The sequence below is a fragment of the Misgurnus anguillicaudatus genome, chromosome 11 (assembly GCF_027580225.2).
Source record: "Misgurnus anguillicaudatus chromosome 11, ASM2758022v2, whole genome shotgun sequence".
Classification (NCBI taxonomy): Eukaryota; Metazoa; Chordata; class Actinopteri; order Cypriniformes; family Cobitidae; genus Misgurnus; species Misgurnus anguillicaudatus.
In genome coordinates this window covers 11,171,142-11,191,067 of record NC_073347.2, presented here as the reverse complement: position 1 = coordinate 11,191,067, position 19,926 = coordinate 11,171,142, and the positions used below count along the sequence as shown (strand labels likewise).

Here is a 19,926-nt window from a genome sequence, read left to right as displayed (position 1 = left end):
TGTAAAACATTTATGAAACTTTTATTTAATAAAAAAATATGCAACTGAAATAAAAATATTTGTTGTAAGTAGAAAACTCTTATAAATATTCACTAATGTACAAGAAATAAAAGATAAAGTAGTACAATGACAGCTCTAATTGAATATTGACAGTGTTGTTTACATTTAAAGACTCTACATTACATCAGTGGACTTCAGCGTATATTTAAAATAAACAGAGCATTCCAAGGAGCCACGTGATTGGTTGATTTGTGTTTTATGTCATACGTGTGACATCAGCTGTAGAAACCAAATTCAAAACAAAATTTTCATTCAATCTTGATACACACACTCAGATTTCTCAACAGATTTTCTGCTGCTTCTGAATCTTGTTGATATCTTCATGATGACGAGCACGGTGAGGACCTTCACAGGTGAGTATAGCCTCCGGAGGACACGAGTTCGTTCAAAATTTTTGGATGATTACTGTGTAGGCCAGTTGAGTGTTTCCAGGTCGAAGGTGTCGAAGGTAGCGGACCTCCCAGTGATGGCGGACGTGACCGGGCTGGACCACACCTACAGCTGCGTCTCCAGAGCCGTTCAGCCACCGAAGAAGAGGAAGAGAGATGCTGAGCTGCAGGAGGACCACCAGACGCTGGAGGACAGGTACATGCACAACACCGCTGTTATTCCTGACCTTTGTCCAGCACTTTTCAGGCCTCCGGTCTCAGCACCATCCGCGGACACGGCACCAGAGGAACCTCTCTACATCAACGGCCGCACCGTGGAGGACTTTCAGGTAGGAGTGTAACAATAAATATGTCATTTCCTGGAGCTGTGTTTTAAATGGTATTTCTTCTGTGGTGTATATTGAGTTTCTGTATAAAAGCGCCCTCTGGTTTTGGATGTAGCCACCTTTCACCATAATTCATTGAGAAGCATAACAAGCAATTCACACGCTTTATGGTTTCCCTCCCTTACTTTTTAGGAGATCTATCACTCCACGGTGGATCCCCTCCTACGGTTGCCCTCTGGTCGGCTTCGTCCCTACAGCCTGGATCTGGGTCTGAGGATCAAGCAGCGCCTGTGGGAAGCACTCAACCGTCCCAGCTTTTGTGAGGAAGAGCAGGCTGATGGATCCCTCCGCATCAGAGAGATCTTCTCCACACCAGGAGCTGCTCCTCCTCGCATCGAAGTGGACATCAGTGGAGAGCCTTCTCCCAAGAGGTACTGAATCAATGTGTGATATATAAACACACAGATCAGTCACACCTAAAACTACTGCTGTAAATATTGTAAATACCACTTTAGATACGCAGCATAAGTATAAGAATTTCAGCAATGTTTTTCATTATTTTTTTGATAATTGTGTTAAATGTATTACTATAGATTTCATTGCACTTTACATGAGGTATGGTCCCGTTTTAATGAGTTTGTGATCCTGGTCTTGTTAATCTATGTTGTTTCTCATGTCATGGCTTTATGAGATTCTTCTGTTTCTGGTCCTTGTGTTTCTGGTTTCTTGATTGTTGCAGGTTGTTTCGGGTTCAGGTTTTGTCTTTTGCAGGTTGTTTCGGCTGGTGGTCTGAAGGATGTTTCGGGTTCAGGTTTTGTCTTTTGCAGGTTGTTTCAGCTGGTGGTCTGAAGGATGTTTCGGGTTCAGGTTTTGTCTTTTGCAGGTTGTTTCGGCTGGTGGTCTGAAGGATGTTTCGGGTTCAGATTTTGTCTTTTGCAGGTTGTTTCGGCTGGTGGTCTGCAGGTTGTTTCGGGTTCAGATTTTGTCTTTGCAGGTTGTTTCGGGTGGTGGTCTGCAGGATGTTTCGGGTTCAGGTTTTGTCTTTTGCAGGTTGTTTCGGCTGGTGGTCTGCATGTTGTTTCGGGTTCAGGTTTTGTCCTTTGCAGGTTGTTTCGGCTGGTGGTCTGCAGCTTTTATATTCATCTGTCATTGTTCAGAAGTCTTGTTCATCTCTTGTGTTGTTTTATTGACTGGTTTGCAGGTCCTGTCGTTCATGGCTGTAGTGTTGGTGTGCTTTGTCTTCTCGGTTTCCGGTTCCTCTGCCTTCATGTTTTTGAGATTTCACAGTTTTACCTTGAGTTTTAGATCCAGTTACCTCTGCTGTCTCCAGATCAGCTTTACAAGCAGCTGACAGCTAAACTCCAACACTGCTCATTTCATATTAATTATACGGTTATTACACTCATTTATCAAATATTATTAACATATTAATTCTATACTAATATATAAAGCTAATTTTAAAGCTAATATGTAAAAACATACATTTATAATATAAACACTTTATATTATTTATTCATTATATTATTAATTATATATAAATAATATATTAATTATAAACTTAATAATACAGCTTTATACTAAATAGAAAGCTAATATTAAGCTTTATTAAAGCTAATATATAAAGTTCAAATTAAAGCTAATATATAAATAAATATACAAATAATATTCTAGCTTTATAATATATATTTATAATATAGATACTTTATAATGTATTATATATTAATTATACTATTATTACACTAAGATATTATAAATTAATAATATTGTAATTATATACAAATATCTCAAGCTATATTAAAATTAATATGTAAATATATATAAAGCTAATATTATATATCTTTATAATATATGCATTTATAATATAAATACTTTATATTATTTATCCATTATACTAATAATTATATATTAATATTAAATTAATTATACACTTTATAACATCGCTTTATACTAAATAGAAAGCTAATATTAAATCTTTATTAAAGCTAATATATAAAGCAAAAATTAAAATTAGTATACAAATAAATATACAACTAATATTATAGCTTTATAATATATATTTATAATATAGATACTTTATAATGTATTATATATTAATTTTCCTGTGTTACACTCATTTATCAAATATTATTAACATATTAATTCTATACTAATATATAAAGCAAATTTTAAAGCTAATATGTAAATACATACATTTATATTATAAACACTTTATATTATTTATTCATTATATTATTAATTATATATAAATAATATATTAATTATAAACTTAATAATACAGCTTTATACTAATATAGAAATATCTGGTGCTACATTTATTAATAAATATAATTACTTAAAAAGCTAATCATTGTGTCATGTCTTTATTTTGCAGTGTCCTTTCTGTGTTGTTTGTTTGTGGTAAACTATAATTCCAACAACATAATAGCATTTGAAAGAGTCTAAAATAGGATTATTTATTGTCCTGAAAAGTTTCTCTTTAACCCTTTATTAAACAGATGTATGAGAAACTGGTTTAAAGAGCTACAACATAGTAAAATAAAGTTCATGGGTTATTATAAGTTTTTATCAGAAGTGTTTTTAATGTTGGTTTTAAATCCACCTTGAGATATATTTACTAGAATAAAATGTGTGTCAACTTTATCCAATTATTTCTTTATCAACCTGGAAAACAAGACCAATCACATAATAAGTGGGAACTGATTCACTGATAACACATGATAAATAAATGTTGATGTTTCAAACCTTGCTACGGCTCTCTTCAGTGGATTCTTGACTGGCAGTGTGATGTATAAGAACGTCAGTGTGTTCAAGCAAGCTTGCAGTAAAGGACCTGAAGGAGACTCATCATCCTCTCACAACTGCTCCAGCATGGATCCTGCCTGCACACATTAACAAAAACTATTTTCAATATCATATATGAGCAATACTTCAAGAACATTTAAAGGTTTAATGTACAGACTTTCTTAGTTTATTTTTGTTTTATATTGTATGTACTGTATGTACATGTTATTTGTAAGTAAATGTTCTATGAAAAGGCTTCTGCATAAATACTACAATTTCATGATATGCACACTAATTTCCTTATATGAAAAATGCAATGAAAAATAAAGATATCTTATCTTTTTAATTGGTTTTGCAAATCAATAAAAGTTAAGACTGTGGGATACTTGATGCTGTACATCAGGGTTCCCCAAATCTTACCCTGGAGGGCTGGAGCGCTGCAGACTTTGGGTCCAATACTTGTCAAACTTACCCACCTGTGATTTTCTAGTCATCATGAAGGCCTTGATTAGCTTGCTCAGGTGTGTTTGATCGGAGTTGGAGCTGGACTCTGCGGTGCTCTGGCCCTCCAGGGTAAGATTTGGGGAACCCTGCTGTACATATTAAAGATTAGGAAGCATGTTTTATGTAATACACAGAAGATCAGGTTGAATGCAGTGATCAGTTTAATATGATGCAGGTATACACTGACCTTAGAGATGAGCTGGATCTGCTCTACAGGCTCAGAGGAGGACAGACTGTCTTTGAGAACCTGAGCAAGATGTGTTGATGTACTATCACCCACAACAGATAGAGCATCTGACAGACAGAAATCACATCACATGAGAAACAAATACAGTATTATAGAAAATAAGACAATAACACTGACACTTAACTTAACTTACCCATCAGACTCTTTAACCTGGCATCATCCAAGACTACAGCCTGCACTTTAGGTACCTTCTTCTTCACAACCATGACGTAATCTTAACAACATAACAACAATAGTTTGAGAGTTATGTGTAAACAGGCTAGTTAGTGTAATTTAATTCAACACATCCACATTCTCTTCAAAAACTGAGCAAAATATTTATAAAGACACTTAATGACATGAAAAATATTGCTAACATTACTTTTATGACAAACTAGCAACCAAGAAAAACCCTACATACAGCCTTGTCCACATGTACACAGGTATTTGAAAAAACCAACCCTTCTTCTACGTGGTTTGGTTGTTCATCCACACGCAAACGGAGAATCAGGTGACTGAAACCAAACTTTTATAAAAACTGCAGGGTGATTTTTAAAAACAACGTTGCAGCATTGTCGTGTAGCCGGTGAAACCGGAGTTTTGGGCCTGTGACTTGCTGAGGGGAAACTGAGGGAAATTGCTTCTGATTGGCCAACATGGCTTTACGGTTAGGGATATATCGCCAACTGTTGGTTTGGCATGCTCCTGACCTGACAACACTTTAAACCATGTTTTTGCGTTTTTGTTTGGATGCTGAGATTTATTTTAACGAAGGTTGGGAAAACTTCATTTATAAAAATACCCTTGTACTTGTGAACTAAGCTTTCACATAACCAAATACAGATGTGGGACACGTTAATTCTGGAGTCGCGATAGAAGTCCGCCCTACACAACGCTGATTGGGTGAATACAAATATTTACGAATGTTGATTGCCTGGTTTAACAGCGACACCAATTTCAACGGGAGGAGGAAGTCACAATAGTTGCCAAGTCTGCTTATAATACGCGACATTGGGCGTCTTTATTTTGTAAAGTTGAAGGACTTTTTTTTCGTGGCTTATTTTTAAAAATATATTTGCATGTTAAGAAAACCTGACAAGCAACTTAATTTCTTCACATGTATGATTGCTGTTTTCTTCAATGCGTTGATTGACATTGTCTGCTTACAGCTAACAACCAATCAATTTAATAATATAAGTGTTGTAGTGTTATCATATAGGTTTATCAGAGTCTACTACTCGGTTCATTCAGTAATGACAAGTGAAACAACACTGACCCCTGCTGGTAAAGATGTGCAATCACAAACAAATCACAGGTGTCATTAAAGGAGCATTTCACCCGTAAAAACATTAATCTTTATTGAAAGTGTGTCATATTTGTAGTCTAAATGTAACATACATTTAGAATTTGGTGGCTTTTTGACAGAGAAAAGGGGTGTTTGTAGTCTCACCCCCCTCAACAAAGATATTGCAATTTCTTCTTATGATGCAAAATGATGATTTTTACATCATTGAAAGAAGGAAGTGCAACACTGAAATCTGTATTTCTCCTGTCTCAGCGGCAACTGGAAATGATGCACGACCATTCAAAAACATGACTGGGTTCTAACTATACAAAGCTTAATGCAAATGGGTGAAGTGTCCCTTTAAAAAGATCAACTGCACAAACAAGTAGCTTATATAGATATACAATTTACGTCACTTATGTCACTTGGATATATTCATACAAATTTAACTCATTCAAGTGACTATAGCCATCTGAGGTAATGTCAAGTAGCAGATGTGAGCTGTTGTCACAGTGATATATCAAGTACAGTATGTCTTCATCCTACCATTATGACAGGCAATGTGTATTTATCACAGTATGACTGAACACAAAAGGAAATGATTGTCAAGAAATATATGAACAGTAAAGACTGTCAGGTTGTGTGCATGAGCAAAAGTATTTACTTTAAAACACAGACAAAACCTTGTAGGTCTGGGTTTGTCAGTCACATTAAAACATTAAAGGTAAACAGAATGAGATTTTGTGTTCCGGTAACTCAGTTTTGGAGCATTGTGTTTGCAATGGGTTCATTTCCCAATGAACACACATACTGATGTCTAATTTGTATGCACTATAAGTTGCTTTGAATGAAGCATCTCACAAAATCAAATATTTTGCCTAAAGTCAATAGACTACTTTAAGATCTGAAGGTTTCTCCTCGGTTTGTTGTACACGTATTTAAGCACTGTATTTTAAAAACAAGTGATTTAAAGCCCATTGTAAGAAACAACAGTGCTATATGCGTGCACTGTTTCTGTGTGAGAGGAATGTGCAAGTCACGCATTCGGAGCTCATTAAGCTTAGTGAGCATTTTTGCAGCTTTATTGGCCATAAAAACACACATGCGTTAAAATTCACGTCTTTGCAAGTATCCTAATAAACACGACCATTTAGGGCTTAAGAGAAAGTAAACAGCTGATGATACATATAATGAATATTGGCTTAAAGTGCACACAGTCAGCTTTATTTAGAGGGTATTCACATGCAGAATGGATGTAGAGTTTAGGAATTACAGTCGTTAACATGTAACTTCCCCTTTATAAAGAGGCCAAAACTAATGCGACAGTTGACTCAAAAGACATTTTATGGACATTGTCTATTTGTTAAATAATTTCCTCATATATGAGGGATGTTAAAGGTCTGGAGTTGATTTTAAGTGTGTGTGGCATTTGCATTTGGAAGCCTCATCATGTGGTTCAGGGAGATCTTTATGCACATGATACAGACCATATTTAGGTTTCATAAACACAATAAATCTATCAGTCAGATCGGAGGAAATGAGTAGTGGCCAGATCAACAATTTGATAGATTCTGACTAAAATATTTACACAAGATAACAATGGTGGATGACGGCATTATCCTCTCCATGATAAAGAAAAAACCCTTTACATAGCCAGAGAAGTGAAATCTGAATGCGTCTTCTGTTACATCACCAAACAAACACCAGCGAGTCATTGTCTTAGGAAACCATGCATGGAAATGCAATCACACTGCCTGAACACTATTTTACTGAAGATGTTGTCTGCTCGTATCATGAGATGTTCTTAAGAGTGTCACACACCGGACGAGAAGCGCCGGGCCATGTACCTAAAAATAAAACACATTATTTTCTATGAATGTACACACATCAGCGGTGTCTGACGGCAGCTTCACGCCTGGAGTGCGACCCCCTTTAAGCCTTCTTCATCATTTTTACTCTCATTAGTCTTATTGGAGAGATTACACTATTATCAACCTGTATAAGGCTTTTATAGGACTTATCTGACTTTAGGAGTCTAATCAACCCATGATGTGGTTTCATAGCTACAGCTTCCAAATGCAACACATAAAATTAACCCCAGACCTTTAACATCTTTAATTTATGAAGATAAGCTTTTAAGTCAACTTTGCATTACTTTTGGCCTTCAATATCAAACGGCTGCAATTCCTTATCCAGTCATCCAATTTGGATGTAAATACCCTCTAAAAAAAGCTTAAATTGTGCACTTTATTATATGACTGTAACTAGAATAAATTTTGTTAAAGAGCTAAAATAACACAAAATGTGCTTCTGGTGTAATATTTATGGAGGTAACTGTATGTGTGTGGGTATAAACATGTATGTAGGTTTGTAATGTTACCATTTCTTTGGTAGTATAAAAATACTTACACATTATTAGATGTGTGATATTTAACATCTATCCATGAAAAAGGTATCAATGAGAAAGCGATCCAGACAGGAAGTGATGCAATCCGTCAGGTGAGGATATTGATCTGTGCTCACGGTGCAGCGTGAAGAAGACAGGCACTCAGATAGACACCCAACTGTCTGCTCCTAAAGCCAATCTGGACATCTAGCTATTGCACTATTGTGAAGAAGAAAAATAGATTATAAAAATTAAAATGTATAAATAATTCCCTTATTGTGTTCTATTTATATAGATTTTAGTGTTACTTTTTTATGTATATATATATTTATGAAATGTTTATTTAATAAAAAAATATGCAACTGAAATAAAAATATTTATTGTAAGTAGAAAACTCAATATATAAATATTCACTAATGTACAAGAAATAAAAGATAAAATAGTACAATGACAGCTCTAATTGAATATTGACAGTGTTGTTTACATTTAAAGACTCTACATTACATCAGTGGAACTCAGCGTATATTTGAAATTAACAGAGCATTTCAAGGAGCCACGTGATTGGTTGATTTGTGTTTTATGTCATACGTGTGACATCAGTTGTAGAAACCAAATTCAAAACAAAATTTTTACTCAATCTTGATACACACACAGATTTCTCAAAAGATTTTCTGCTGCTTCTGAATCTTGTTGATATCTTCATGATGACGAGCACGGTGAGGACCTTCACAGGTGAGTATGGCCTCCGAAGGACACGAGTTCGTTCAAAATTTTTGGATGATTACTGTGTAGGCCAGTTGAGTGTTTCCAGGTCGAGGGTGTCGAAGGTAGCTGACCTCCCAGTGATGGTGGACGTGACCGGGTTGGACCACACCTACAGCTGCATCTCCAGAGCCGTTCAGCCACCGAAGAAGAGGAAGAGAGATGCTGAGCTGCAGGAGGACCACCAGACGCTGGAGGACAGGTACATGCACAACACCGCTGTTATTCCTGACCTTTGTCCAGCACTTTTCAGGCCTCCGGTCTCAGCACTATCCGCGGACAGGGCACCAGAGGAACCTCTCTACATCAACGGCCGCACCGTGGAGGACTTTCAGGTAAGGGTCTAATGATAAATCGCAATACACACAAATAAAGCTTGTCTGGTATTGATTCTGAATTGCAGAGGCGATATTATGCACAGCTAGTTCATGCTACGGCTCTTTGATCCGTCCTTATCAATCTAAAATCACTGTATAAGTTGTTTATATAAAAAGCAGCACTCGTCAAACATAATCATTATAAATATTCTTTATTATCATGAAAATACCTGAAAAGTTTTAAAGAATACAAAGAATATAAATATGCTTGTAGTCATTTCCTGGAGCTGCGTTTGTACGTTTGTGTGTTTTCACACGCTTTATGGTTTCCCTCCCATACTTTTTAGGAGATCTATCACTCCACGGTGGATCCCCTCCTACGGTTGCCCTCTGGTCGGCTTCGTCCCTACAGCCTGGATCTGGGTCTGAGGATCAAGCAGCGCCTGTGGGAAGCACTCAACCGTCCCAGCTTTTGTGAGGAAGAGCAGGCTGATGGATCCCTCCGCATCAGAGAGATCTTCTCCACACCAGGAGCTGCTCCTCCTCGCATTGAAGTGGACATCAGTGGAGAGCCTTCTCCCAAGAGGTACTGAATCAATGTGTGATTTATAAACACACAGATCAGTCACACCTAAAACTACTGCTGTAAATATTGTAAATACCACTTTAGATACGTAGCATAAGTATAAGAATTTCAGCAATGTTTTTCATTATTTTTTTGATAATTGTGTAAAATGTATTACTAAAGATTTCATTGCACTTTACATGAGGTATGGTCCCATTTTAATGAGTTTGTGATCCTGGTCTTGTTAATCCTTGTTGTGTTTCATGTCATGGCTTTTTGTGATTCTTCTGTTTCTGGTCCTTGTGTTTCTGGTTTCTTGATTGTTGCAGGATGTTTCGGGTTCAGGTTTTGTCTTTTGCAGGTTGTTTCAGCTGGTGGTCTGCATGTTGTTTCGGTTTCAGGTTTTGTCCTTTGCAGGTTGTTTCGGCTGGTGGTCTGAAGGATGTTTCAGGTTCAGGTTTTGTCTTTTGCAGGTTGTTTCGGCTGGTGGTCTGCAGGATGTTTCGGGTTCAGGTTTTGTCCTTTGCAGGTTGCTTCGGCTGGTGGTCTGCAGGTTGCTTCGGGATTTTGTCTGTTTTGTCTTTTGCAGGTTGTGTCGGGTTCAGGTTTTCTCCTTTGCAGTTTGTTTTGGCTGGTGGTCTGCAGGATCTTTCGGGTTCAGGTTTTGTCTTTTGCAGGATGTTTCGGCTGGTGGTCTGCAGGTTGTTTCGGGTTCAGGTTTTGCCCTTTGCAGGTTTCAGCTGGTGGTGTGCGGCTTTTATATTCATTAGTCATTGTTCAGAAGTCTTGTTCATCTCTTGTGTTGTTTTATTGACTGGTTTGCAGGTCCTGTCATTCTTAGCTGAAGCGTTGGTGTGCTTTGTCTTCTCGGTTTCCAGTTCCTCTGCCTTCATGTTTTTGAGATTTCACAGTATTACCTTGAGTTTTAGATTCAGTTACCTCTTCTGTCTCCAGATCAGCTTTACAAGCAGCTGACAGCTAAACTCCAGCACTGCTCATTTTAACAGCAGCACTTTACTCTGGAACAAACTTACATTCACATGTACACGAATTTATAACAACTATAACACACATATATTCTAGCTTTATAATATATATTTATAATATAGATACTTCATAATGTATTATATATTAATTATACTATTATTACACTAAGATATTATACATTAATAATATTGTAATTATATACTAATATATCAAGCTATATTAAAATTATTATGTAAATATATATAAAGCTAATATTTTATATCTTTATAGTATATACATTTATAATATAAATACTTTATATTATTTATCCATTATACTAATAATTATATATTAATAATAAATTAATTATACACTTAATAATATTGTTTTACACTAAATAGAAAGCTAATATTAAAGCTAATATATAAATAAATATACAACTAATATTATAGCTTTATAATATATATTTATAATATAGATACTTCATAATGTATTATATATTAATTATACTATTATTACACTAAGATATTATAAATTAATAATATTGTAATTATATACTAATATCTCAAGCTATATTAAAATTAATATGTAAATATATATAAAGCTAATATTATATATCTTTATAATATATACACATTTATAATATAAATACTTTATATTATTTATCCATTATGCTAACAATTATATATTAATAACAAATTAATTATAAACTTTATAACACCGCTTTATACTAAATAGAAAGCTAATATTAAAGCTTTATTAAAACTAATATATAAAGCTAAAATTAAAACTGACATATAAATAAATATACAACTAAAATTATAGCTTTATAATATATATTTATAATATAGATACTTTATAATGTATTATATATTAATTATACTGTTATTACACTCATGTATCAAATATTATTAACATATTAATTCTATACTAATATATAAAGCTAATTTTAAAACTAATATGTAAATATATAGATCTTTATAATAAATACATTTATAATATAAACACTTTATATTATTTATTTATTATATTATTTATTATATATTAATAATATATTAATTCTTAACTTAATAATACAGCTTTATACTAATAAATAAATATTATTACTTAAAAAGCGAATCATTGTGTCATGTCTTTATTTTGCAGTGTCCTTTCTGTGTTGTTTGTTTGTGGTAAAACTATAATTCCAACAACATAATATCTTTGAAAAGCATTTGAAAGAGTCTAAAATAGGATTATTTATTGTCCTGAAAAGTTTCTCTTTAACCCTTTATTAAACAGATGTATTTAAGAGCTACAACATAGTAAATTAAAGTTCATGGGTTATAAGTGTTTATTAGAAGTGATTTTAATATTGGTTTTAAATCCACCTTGAGATATATTTACTAGAATAAAATGTGTGTCAATTTTATCCAATTATTTCTTTATCAACCTGGACAACAAGACCCATCACATAATAAGTGGGAACTGATTCACAATATCACTGATAACACATGATGAATAAATGTTGATGTTTCAAACCTTGCTACGGCTCTCTTCAGTGGATTCTTGACTGGCAGTGTGATGTATAAGAACGTCAGTGTGTTTAAGCAAGCTTGCAGTAAAGGACCTGAAGGAGACTCATCATCCTCTCACAACTGCTCCAGCATGGATCCTGCCTGCACACATTAACACAAACCAGTTTCAATATCATATATAGAATACTTCAAGAACATTTAAAAGGTTTAAATGTACAAACTTTCTTAGTTTATTTTTGTTGTAATTTGTGTGTATGTAAATGTTATTTGTATGTAAATGTTATATGTAAAGGCTTCTGCATAAATACTACACTTTCATGAAATGCACACTAATTTCCTTATATGTAAAATGCAATAAAAAATAAAGATATCTAATCTTTTTAATTGGTTTTGCAAATCAATAAAAGTTAAGACTGTGGGATCCTTGATGCTGTGTACATATTGAAGATTAGGAACCATGTTTTATGTAATACACAGAAGATCAGGTTGAATGTAGTGAGCAGTCTAATATGATGCAGGTATACACTGACCTTAGAGATGAGCTGGATCTGCTCTACAGGCTCAGAGGAGGACAGACTGTCTTTGAGAACTTGAGCAAGATGTGTGGATGTACTATCACCCACAACAGATAGAGCATCTGACAGACAGAAATCACAATCACATCACATCACATCACATCACATAAGAAACATATAATTGATTATTATAGAAAATAAGACAATAACACTGGCATTTAACTTACCCATCAGACTCTTTAACCTGGCATCATCCAAAACTATAGCCTGCACTTTAGGTACTTTCTTCTTCACAACCATGATCCATAATCCTAACAGCATAGCAATAATAGTTTTGAGAGTGTGGACTGGCTAGTTGGTGTTTACTTCAACAAATCCACATTCTCCTCAAAAACTGAGAAAAATATTTATAAAGACACTTCATGAAATGAAAATTTTTGCTAACGTTACTTTTATGACAAACTAGCAACCAAGAAAAACGCTAACATTACATACGGCCCTGTCCACACGTTTTTCTATGTGGTTTGGCCGTTTGTCAACACACAAACACAGTATCAGGTGACTGAAACCGAACTTTTATATAAAAAAAAAACTCCTACCAGGGTAAAGATTTTTAGAAACAACGTTGCAGTGTTGTCGTGTAGCCGGTGAAATCAAAGTTTTTGGCCTGTGATGTGCTGAGGGGAAACTCTGCAATAGCTTCTGATTGGTCAACAGAGTTTACGGTTATAGATATATCGCCATCTGTTGGTTTGTCATTTTCCTGACAGCACTTCATACAAGGTTTTTGCGTGTTCGTTTAAACACGAAGAAGGGAAAAACTCCGCTTATAAAAATACCCATGTACTTGTGGACTAGGCTTTCACAGAACCAAATACACATGTGTGACACGTCGCGATAGAATCCCGCCCTACACAACACTGATTGGGCGTATACAAATATTTACGAAGGTTGATTGGTCTGATTGGTTGATTGAAGTTTGAAACAGCGAAGCCCGTTTCAGCGGGAGGAGGAAGTCACAATAGTTGCCAAGTTCGCTTATAATATGCAACTTTGGGATTCTTTATTTTGAAAAAGTCGCGGGAAAAAATCATTGAGTCATTGTTTTTTTATTACGTGGCTTATTTTAAAAATATGTTTGACTTGGACACTTTCATACAAATTTAGCACATTCAAGTGGCTTTAGCCATCACTGAGGTAATGTCAAGTAGCAAGGGTGAGCTGTTGTCACAGTGATACATCAAGTACATCCCTACCATTCTGACAAGCAATGTGTATTAATCACAAAATTACTGAACACAAAAGGAAATGATTGTCAAGAAATATATAAACAGGTCTGTATAGGTCTGGGTTTGTCAGTCACATTAAAACTAAAAGTAAACAGAATTTTATTATGTGTTTTTAGCTCAGTTTTAGAGCATTGTGTTTGCAATGGTTTAATTTACCAAGGACCACATGACATACTGATGTATGCACTATAAGTTGCTTTGGATGAAAGCGTCTCAGAAAATCAAATACTTTGCCTAAAGTCAATAAACTACTTAAAATTTGTTCTTGTTGCTGTTTTAATTTAAATAACATATAATCCAGTAAAAAATATCATCATGTACAAACATACTGGAATTTGGTTTGCTGAACTGTTGTTGCAATTCTCGGTTTCATTGTTATGTTTAAAACATTTAAAATCTGATTATGTATGTGAGAATTTTTGGTAATTATGTTGTTTCAAATTGCATAACATGCATTTAGCAACACTGTGATTACTTAAAATTACTCTTGAAACTGTATCACTCTTAGGTTTTTATGATAGCTGAATACTTTCTTGGCATTTAGTAAGGCAAATAGCTAACACATTTATAGATTTATTGCCAAATAAATACAGAAAAACTGTGGTTTGTCATGAAATACATTCAAGCCAAAATAAGTTATTTTATTGCGCCATAGACACATCACCTTTTCTGACCTACTTCTGCATATTTAGAGGGGGGGGGGAACAAATGAGGTATTGCTACAGTAGAGAGTGCCAGGATACATAAATGATCAATGATCAGCACACATTCATCTAGGCTGTATATCACCTCTGCTGTGTGTTTGTGGTTATCTGTAGCTGCAGATGGTGTTTTATAACATATTTATGACTCTATTGTGTTGGACTTGCAGGAATGTATCCTGAATCCAACCCCCCAGCACATCTGAGAGTAAAAAACGTGCTTTATATTCACAGTCACCCAGCTTTCATAAAAATGTTTTATAAACTGCCCCCAAGACATAGATTGACCTACATTTGGTTTTACTTTAGTAGAATTTAATGAAATATTCTCATATTAAAATCAACACAGTTTGCTCTATTTGTGGTCATGAAGAAGTGAAGAGAAACATGACACAACCAGAAGGCTACAAGAATGCATGACCTTTATTTACCAGAGGGAGGCAGTAATATCAAGTAATATCGACTGCTTTGAAAAAATAATACAATTAGTAAGGGTTACCTTATACTGTATTTGATAACATATTTATGTTTGATGTTTAATGTATGTTCTTACTGTACATGTGTGTTTAAAAATAATCACATTTAAACTATTTGTTTGTTTAAAAATGTTGCTTATGTTATAACTTTTTAATCTCACGGATCACCTACACCAGTGGTTTTCAAACTGGGGGACCGCGAGATGATGCCAGGGGGGCCCCAGTTTTATGACATATTATGAAATACATTAATTTATCATGAATTCTGTGTAATTAAACCTAAAAAATAAGGCTACTAACCAAACTAATTATTTTTTGTATAATTTAATGTTTTTTTATTAAAATGTTGAGTTTTAGAACAGTTTTTTGTCACAAATTTTCTTTGGGGGGCTGCAAAGGAATGCACCGTACACAAGGGGGGCCGCACGCTGAAAAAGTTTGGGAACCACTGACCTACACTACAGTACTTCCTGAACTGCATACATGATACAATGACCTTAGGGACACAGAGAAAAATCTGAGATATGAAGAATAATGCTTATGTTTACTCTCAATCTTAATGATCTGAATTCTCACCTAAATCTTGTAGTGCTGGGCAAAGATTAATTGTGATTAATCACATACTAAAGAAAAATTATTTTTAGCATACCGGTAATATACAAGTGTGTGCTGTGTGTAATTATAATGTATATATAAAAAAACACACAAATGTATGCATGTAAGAAACATTTACATGTGTATATATATTTATTTACATTTTTTACATTTTTATATTTATAAATGAAACATTTCTGAAATGTATATATGAATGTATGTGTGTTTAAATATACATAATAATTACACACAGCACACACACACATATATTATGCAAAAATCAACTTTTATTTTGTATGCGATTAATCTTTGCCCAGCACTAAATTATATAAATAGTCATTCATTAAAAGTATATTTTTTTAATATTATGCTGTTTATCAATATTCAGTATTATTCGTTGCCAGATTGACTCAAATCATAAACTCATGAGGTTTTTAGATAATAATGTACATGTCTGCATCTGCACTAAATGAAGCAAAGTGTATTATTTAATTATTTAGTTGCACATAAATAAAATGCATTCATGAACAAAGTTGATGTTATTTAGAAATATCAAATTTTATTTATTAAAAAATAACTTTGAATAACAATGCAATATGCATATTGAATTATTCTGTCGATTTGGTACGCTACAATGCAAAAGACAATACAAAAGCACCTTTTGCGTTCTGTCCACAAGTGTTCTGTCATTCATCAGCACTCATTCATTTTTATACACCACATAGCAGAATAGTTATTAATACATGAAACAGAAGCATACATTAAAAGGCTGTACTATGCTGTAAGCCATTTTGCCTTGAAATACAGTTTCCAGCCATGAACAATATAACATTAAATTTTATGTTGTTTCATTTATAAATCATTTGTTTCACATGAAAGGTTACAGTGATCTGAAAACGAGTTTTAGTACCTCACTCAGCTATAAACCAAGACAAAAGTAGAATAATGATAAAAAGCTGCTTTCTGAGCTTTCCTGAATGCTGTTTACACTGTGGATCAATCATAACCCATTATATGTATTGTTTCATTGTGAACACCAGACGGCAATGGTCCCAGTTTGCAGTTAGACTTTGCTTAAATAAATTAAAAGGGCCATGGCATATCATTTGAATTATTCATTTGTTCTCCCTGAGGTACAGATTTAGATCATTTTACACTTTCTCTGACCCCTTGAAATAAATGTGTCTTCTTTTTAGATGTAAATACCCTCCTGTAAAATTAGCTGCAGCATTTTTGACATAAACACCACTACATTTACTGTAAATTGACCATTGTTGGGCCTTTTTGCAATGCCTGCATTACAAAACATGTATGGTTACTCACTGAGAACTGTGCAGTTTTTGAATTAGGAAAATTCATAGTTAAGGATCATTTTTTAGGTTCATACACATTCCTCAGAGAGGAGAAAGGTCACACGCATTATATAACATAAAGAACTGCCATAAGTCAATAACGTGTTATCATAAGACCCATCATTTGAGCCATGCGTACGTCTGTAGATGTAATTCAGGCATGAAGTTTCATCAGTACATGTGTTTCATGCCTTATGGATTCATTTATCTGTTACATGTGTATATATACACGATTCTGATCACAATAGTGGTACAAAAGAGTAAATACCTGCATGTATATTCAACATTTGTTATCATTTGAGTTCATCACAGATATTTCACCAATAGGACAGGAAAGAAATATACAGAAGACTATACATTAATAAAAATCATGTATTTAGTGTATACATATGAAAACATCACATATCTCACACAAACAAACTCCCTCGACAGATCAACCTAACACTTCCATTAACATATAAACATTTCTTGTATTATTTACAAGAAACACCAACATTTTTCCACCGTTACTCAAATTCCATTCATCTCATCTTGGTCTTGTGCATTTCTTCCACTTTTAATCCCAGGCTGGACTGCAAAAGCCCTCACTTTGTCCCTTTATGAAAAGCTGCCCCATAGCAGACCATCTGCTCAATGTCTGATGAGAAAACAAAAGCAGAGTTAACATGTAGCTCATTCCCGATGTGCATGATATCAGCTGTACTGAAATAACACTGCAGAGAGATAGAGCTCTACTGTCTAAACAATACTGAAACAACAATTGGCCTGAAACAGACATGCAGACACCATTCTCTGCACACTGGTCATTATTATGGACCAAGCACCAAAAGGTTTATTGTTTCTGTTCTGGATTCTTCTTATGCTATTGGTCATGGGAGAAACGTTGCGGAGGATCTAAGTAGTCCAATCAACTTTGGGCTATCCAATTTTATATTTCTACATTGTAAAAATGTTTTAATTACCTGGTTACCTTCAAATTTTGAGGTAATTGAACTTACAATATTAGTTGACACAATATTTTGAGTTAACTAATATTTTTAAGTTGAATTAACTCCAAAATTTAAAGGGCTATGTCTAACGATTATTCATATATTCTGACTTATTAACACATTTAAAGAGTGGATTCCTCATGCTAAACATTGGCAACGGTTCAAAAAGCGGTATCACGAAATGACGTACCTATAGTCACGTAAATTTGTTATTCTTTTCCATGACACTGTCACGTTTTTCTGCGTTTTTACATGATCGTATCACTTATTTATGTATACGTGTCATTGTCACATGTTGGTCACTCAACTGTTTTGTCCTAGTTTCTTACCATTGTTGCTTCGGTTTAGGGTTAGATTAACATAATGGCATCCTTACCCAAACCCAACTCTAACCATAACGCCAGGCGACAAAAAATAAATCAGACAAAAATAGTATAAACCAATACCTAAAGTGTTATATCCTAATGCAAACACCAAATCTAACCCTAAACCGAAGTGACAATGGTTTGAAAATAGGACAAAACAGTTGAGTAACCAATACGTGACAATAGCCTCTTTCACACAGTAATTCTGGTAAATTACCATGAATTTACCAGAATGAATTTACCAGTAAATACAAAAATGTGCTGTTCACACATGCAGTGACATTCCGTCTTTTTACCAGTAAGACATCATTCACACATCAGTATCAAAATACCAGTAAATTTGTTGAGAAAGCGGAAGTACCTGTGGCGCGCGTTGAGCTCAGTGTTGTATTTGTAAACAATCCACATCGTTCATATCCACGGTCCGTATTTTGTTGTTTTTACGTCTATGGTAAACTCTGACAGTCGCGAAGTTGCTCATGACCAAACAACATTGCATGAGGCGACGTCAAACCGAAAATGCGTTTTAAACAACAGTACTGTTTGCACTTTAGGCTTCACAGAGAGCACGCTAAGGACGTCGGCAATTCGGCAAGTAGGTGGTAAGCTGTTTTAAACAACTTTGGTGAAGAAATGTGGACGTAAACTTCAGGTGTGCTCGACTTTCAAGCAGCGTGTGTGTGGAAACGTCCGTAAAACAGTGCGGGGGTAAACGCGTCATCTGTATTAAAACATTATGATTGGTCTGAAGCTGTCAGCCCGATCTGACGTCGTCCGTGCTAAATGCCGGTAATCCTATATTTTTCGTTCACACATAGCGCTTACCGGTAAATTACTGGTAATCTTACAACCTGTCTTAAATTTAAATATTGAGGGGGGTAAATTGGGAGCACTGATTTACCGGAAAGGTTCTGTTCACACATGATCTGTTAACTGCAATTTACCAGTAAATTACCAGTAAAGACTGCGTGTGTGAAAGGGACTATTGACACGTAAACAGAAACATGTGATACAGTCACGTAAAAACACAGAAAAAATGTGACACTGTCACAGAAAAAAAATCACAAATTTACGTGACTATAGGTACCTAATTTCGTGATACAGGGCTGTATGGGCACTTTAAAAAGAATAGCTGACCAAGAGCTGAAACAAAGTCAATGTCACCAAAAAAGTGTGTTTGTGAGGGAAATTTAATCTTGTTTAGCTTCCTAAAGAACCCAACATTATGGAAACATTGTATATAGTTTGTTTATCCACGGTAGATGTACGTGTGTGTTTGTTTAACTATGGATTTTATTGAAATGGGTCGCAGGCGGTAAGTAAAACTGTTTCAAATATTTGTGTTTTGTGGGCAATCGGCACATAAGTGCATATAATGTAAACGACACGAAACATGAATCATAAGTTATCCTGAGATAGTTTACTAATGTTTTGTGTGTTGCTTGCTCGTGACTCGCTCCGCCCGGCCGTACGCCTTTAGGATCTTGTGTTTTTCCGTAAACTGTCTGTAAAGCTGATCTGTCTTTTATAAATCTGATAAAACTATCTCTTTGGAGATATG

The 19,926-nt window shown here is 34.6% G+C and overlaps 3 protein-coding genes across 3 annotated transcripts in view; 2 read left to right on the top strand and 1 right to left on the bottom strand.

Annotated features, from left to right (window-relative positions):
• The first annotated feature begins 330 nt into the window (after positions 1–330).
• On the top strand, positions 331–1,735 carry LOC129415957 (uncharacterized). The gene is made up of 2 exons (XM_055170162.2): positions 331–778; positions 968–1,735. Exons 1-2 carry the CDS (start codon positions 383–385, stop codon positions 1,211–1,213), a joined length of 642 nt encoding a protein of 213 aa, XP_055026137.2. The 5' UTR covers positions 331–382; the 3' UTR covers positions 1,214–1,735.
• A 6,461-nt stretch (positions 1,736–8,196) lies between these two features.
• LOC129415954 (uncharacterized) lies at positions 8,197–10,794 on the top strand. Its single transcript, XM_055170157.2, has 2 exons — positions 8,197–9,054; positions 9,384–10,794. The coding sequence occupies exons 1-2, from the start codon at positions 8,659–8,661 to the stop codon at positions 9,627–9,629; spliced, it is 642 nt and encodes a 213-aa protein (XP_055026132.2). The 5' UTR covers positions 8,197–8,658; the 3' UTR covers positions 9,630–10,794.
• A 5,398-nt stretch (positions 10,795–16,192) lies between these two features.
• LOC129415664 (uncharacterized) overlaps positions 16,193–19,926 on the bottom strand; it is a 28,797-nt gene continuing 25,063 nt past the window's right edge. Inside the window, exon 8 of the mRNA XM_055169732.2 lies at positions 16,193–17,648. The gene's annotated coding sequence lies outside the window, so the exon portion shown is untranslated. The remainder of the gene's footprint in view (positions 17,649–19,926) is intronic.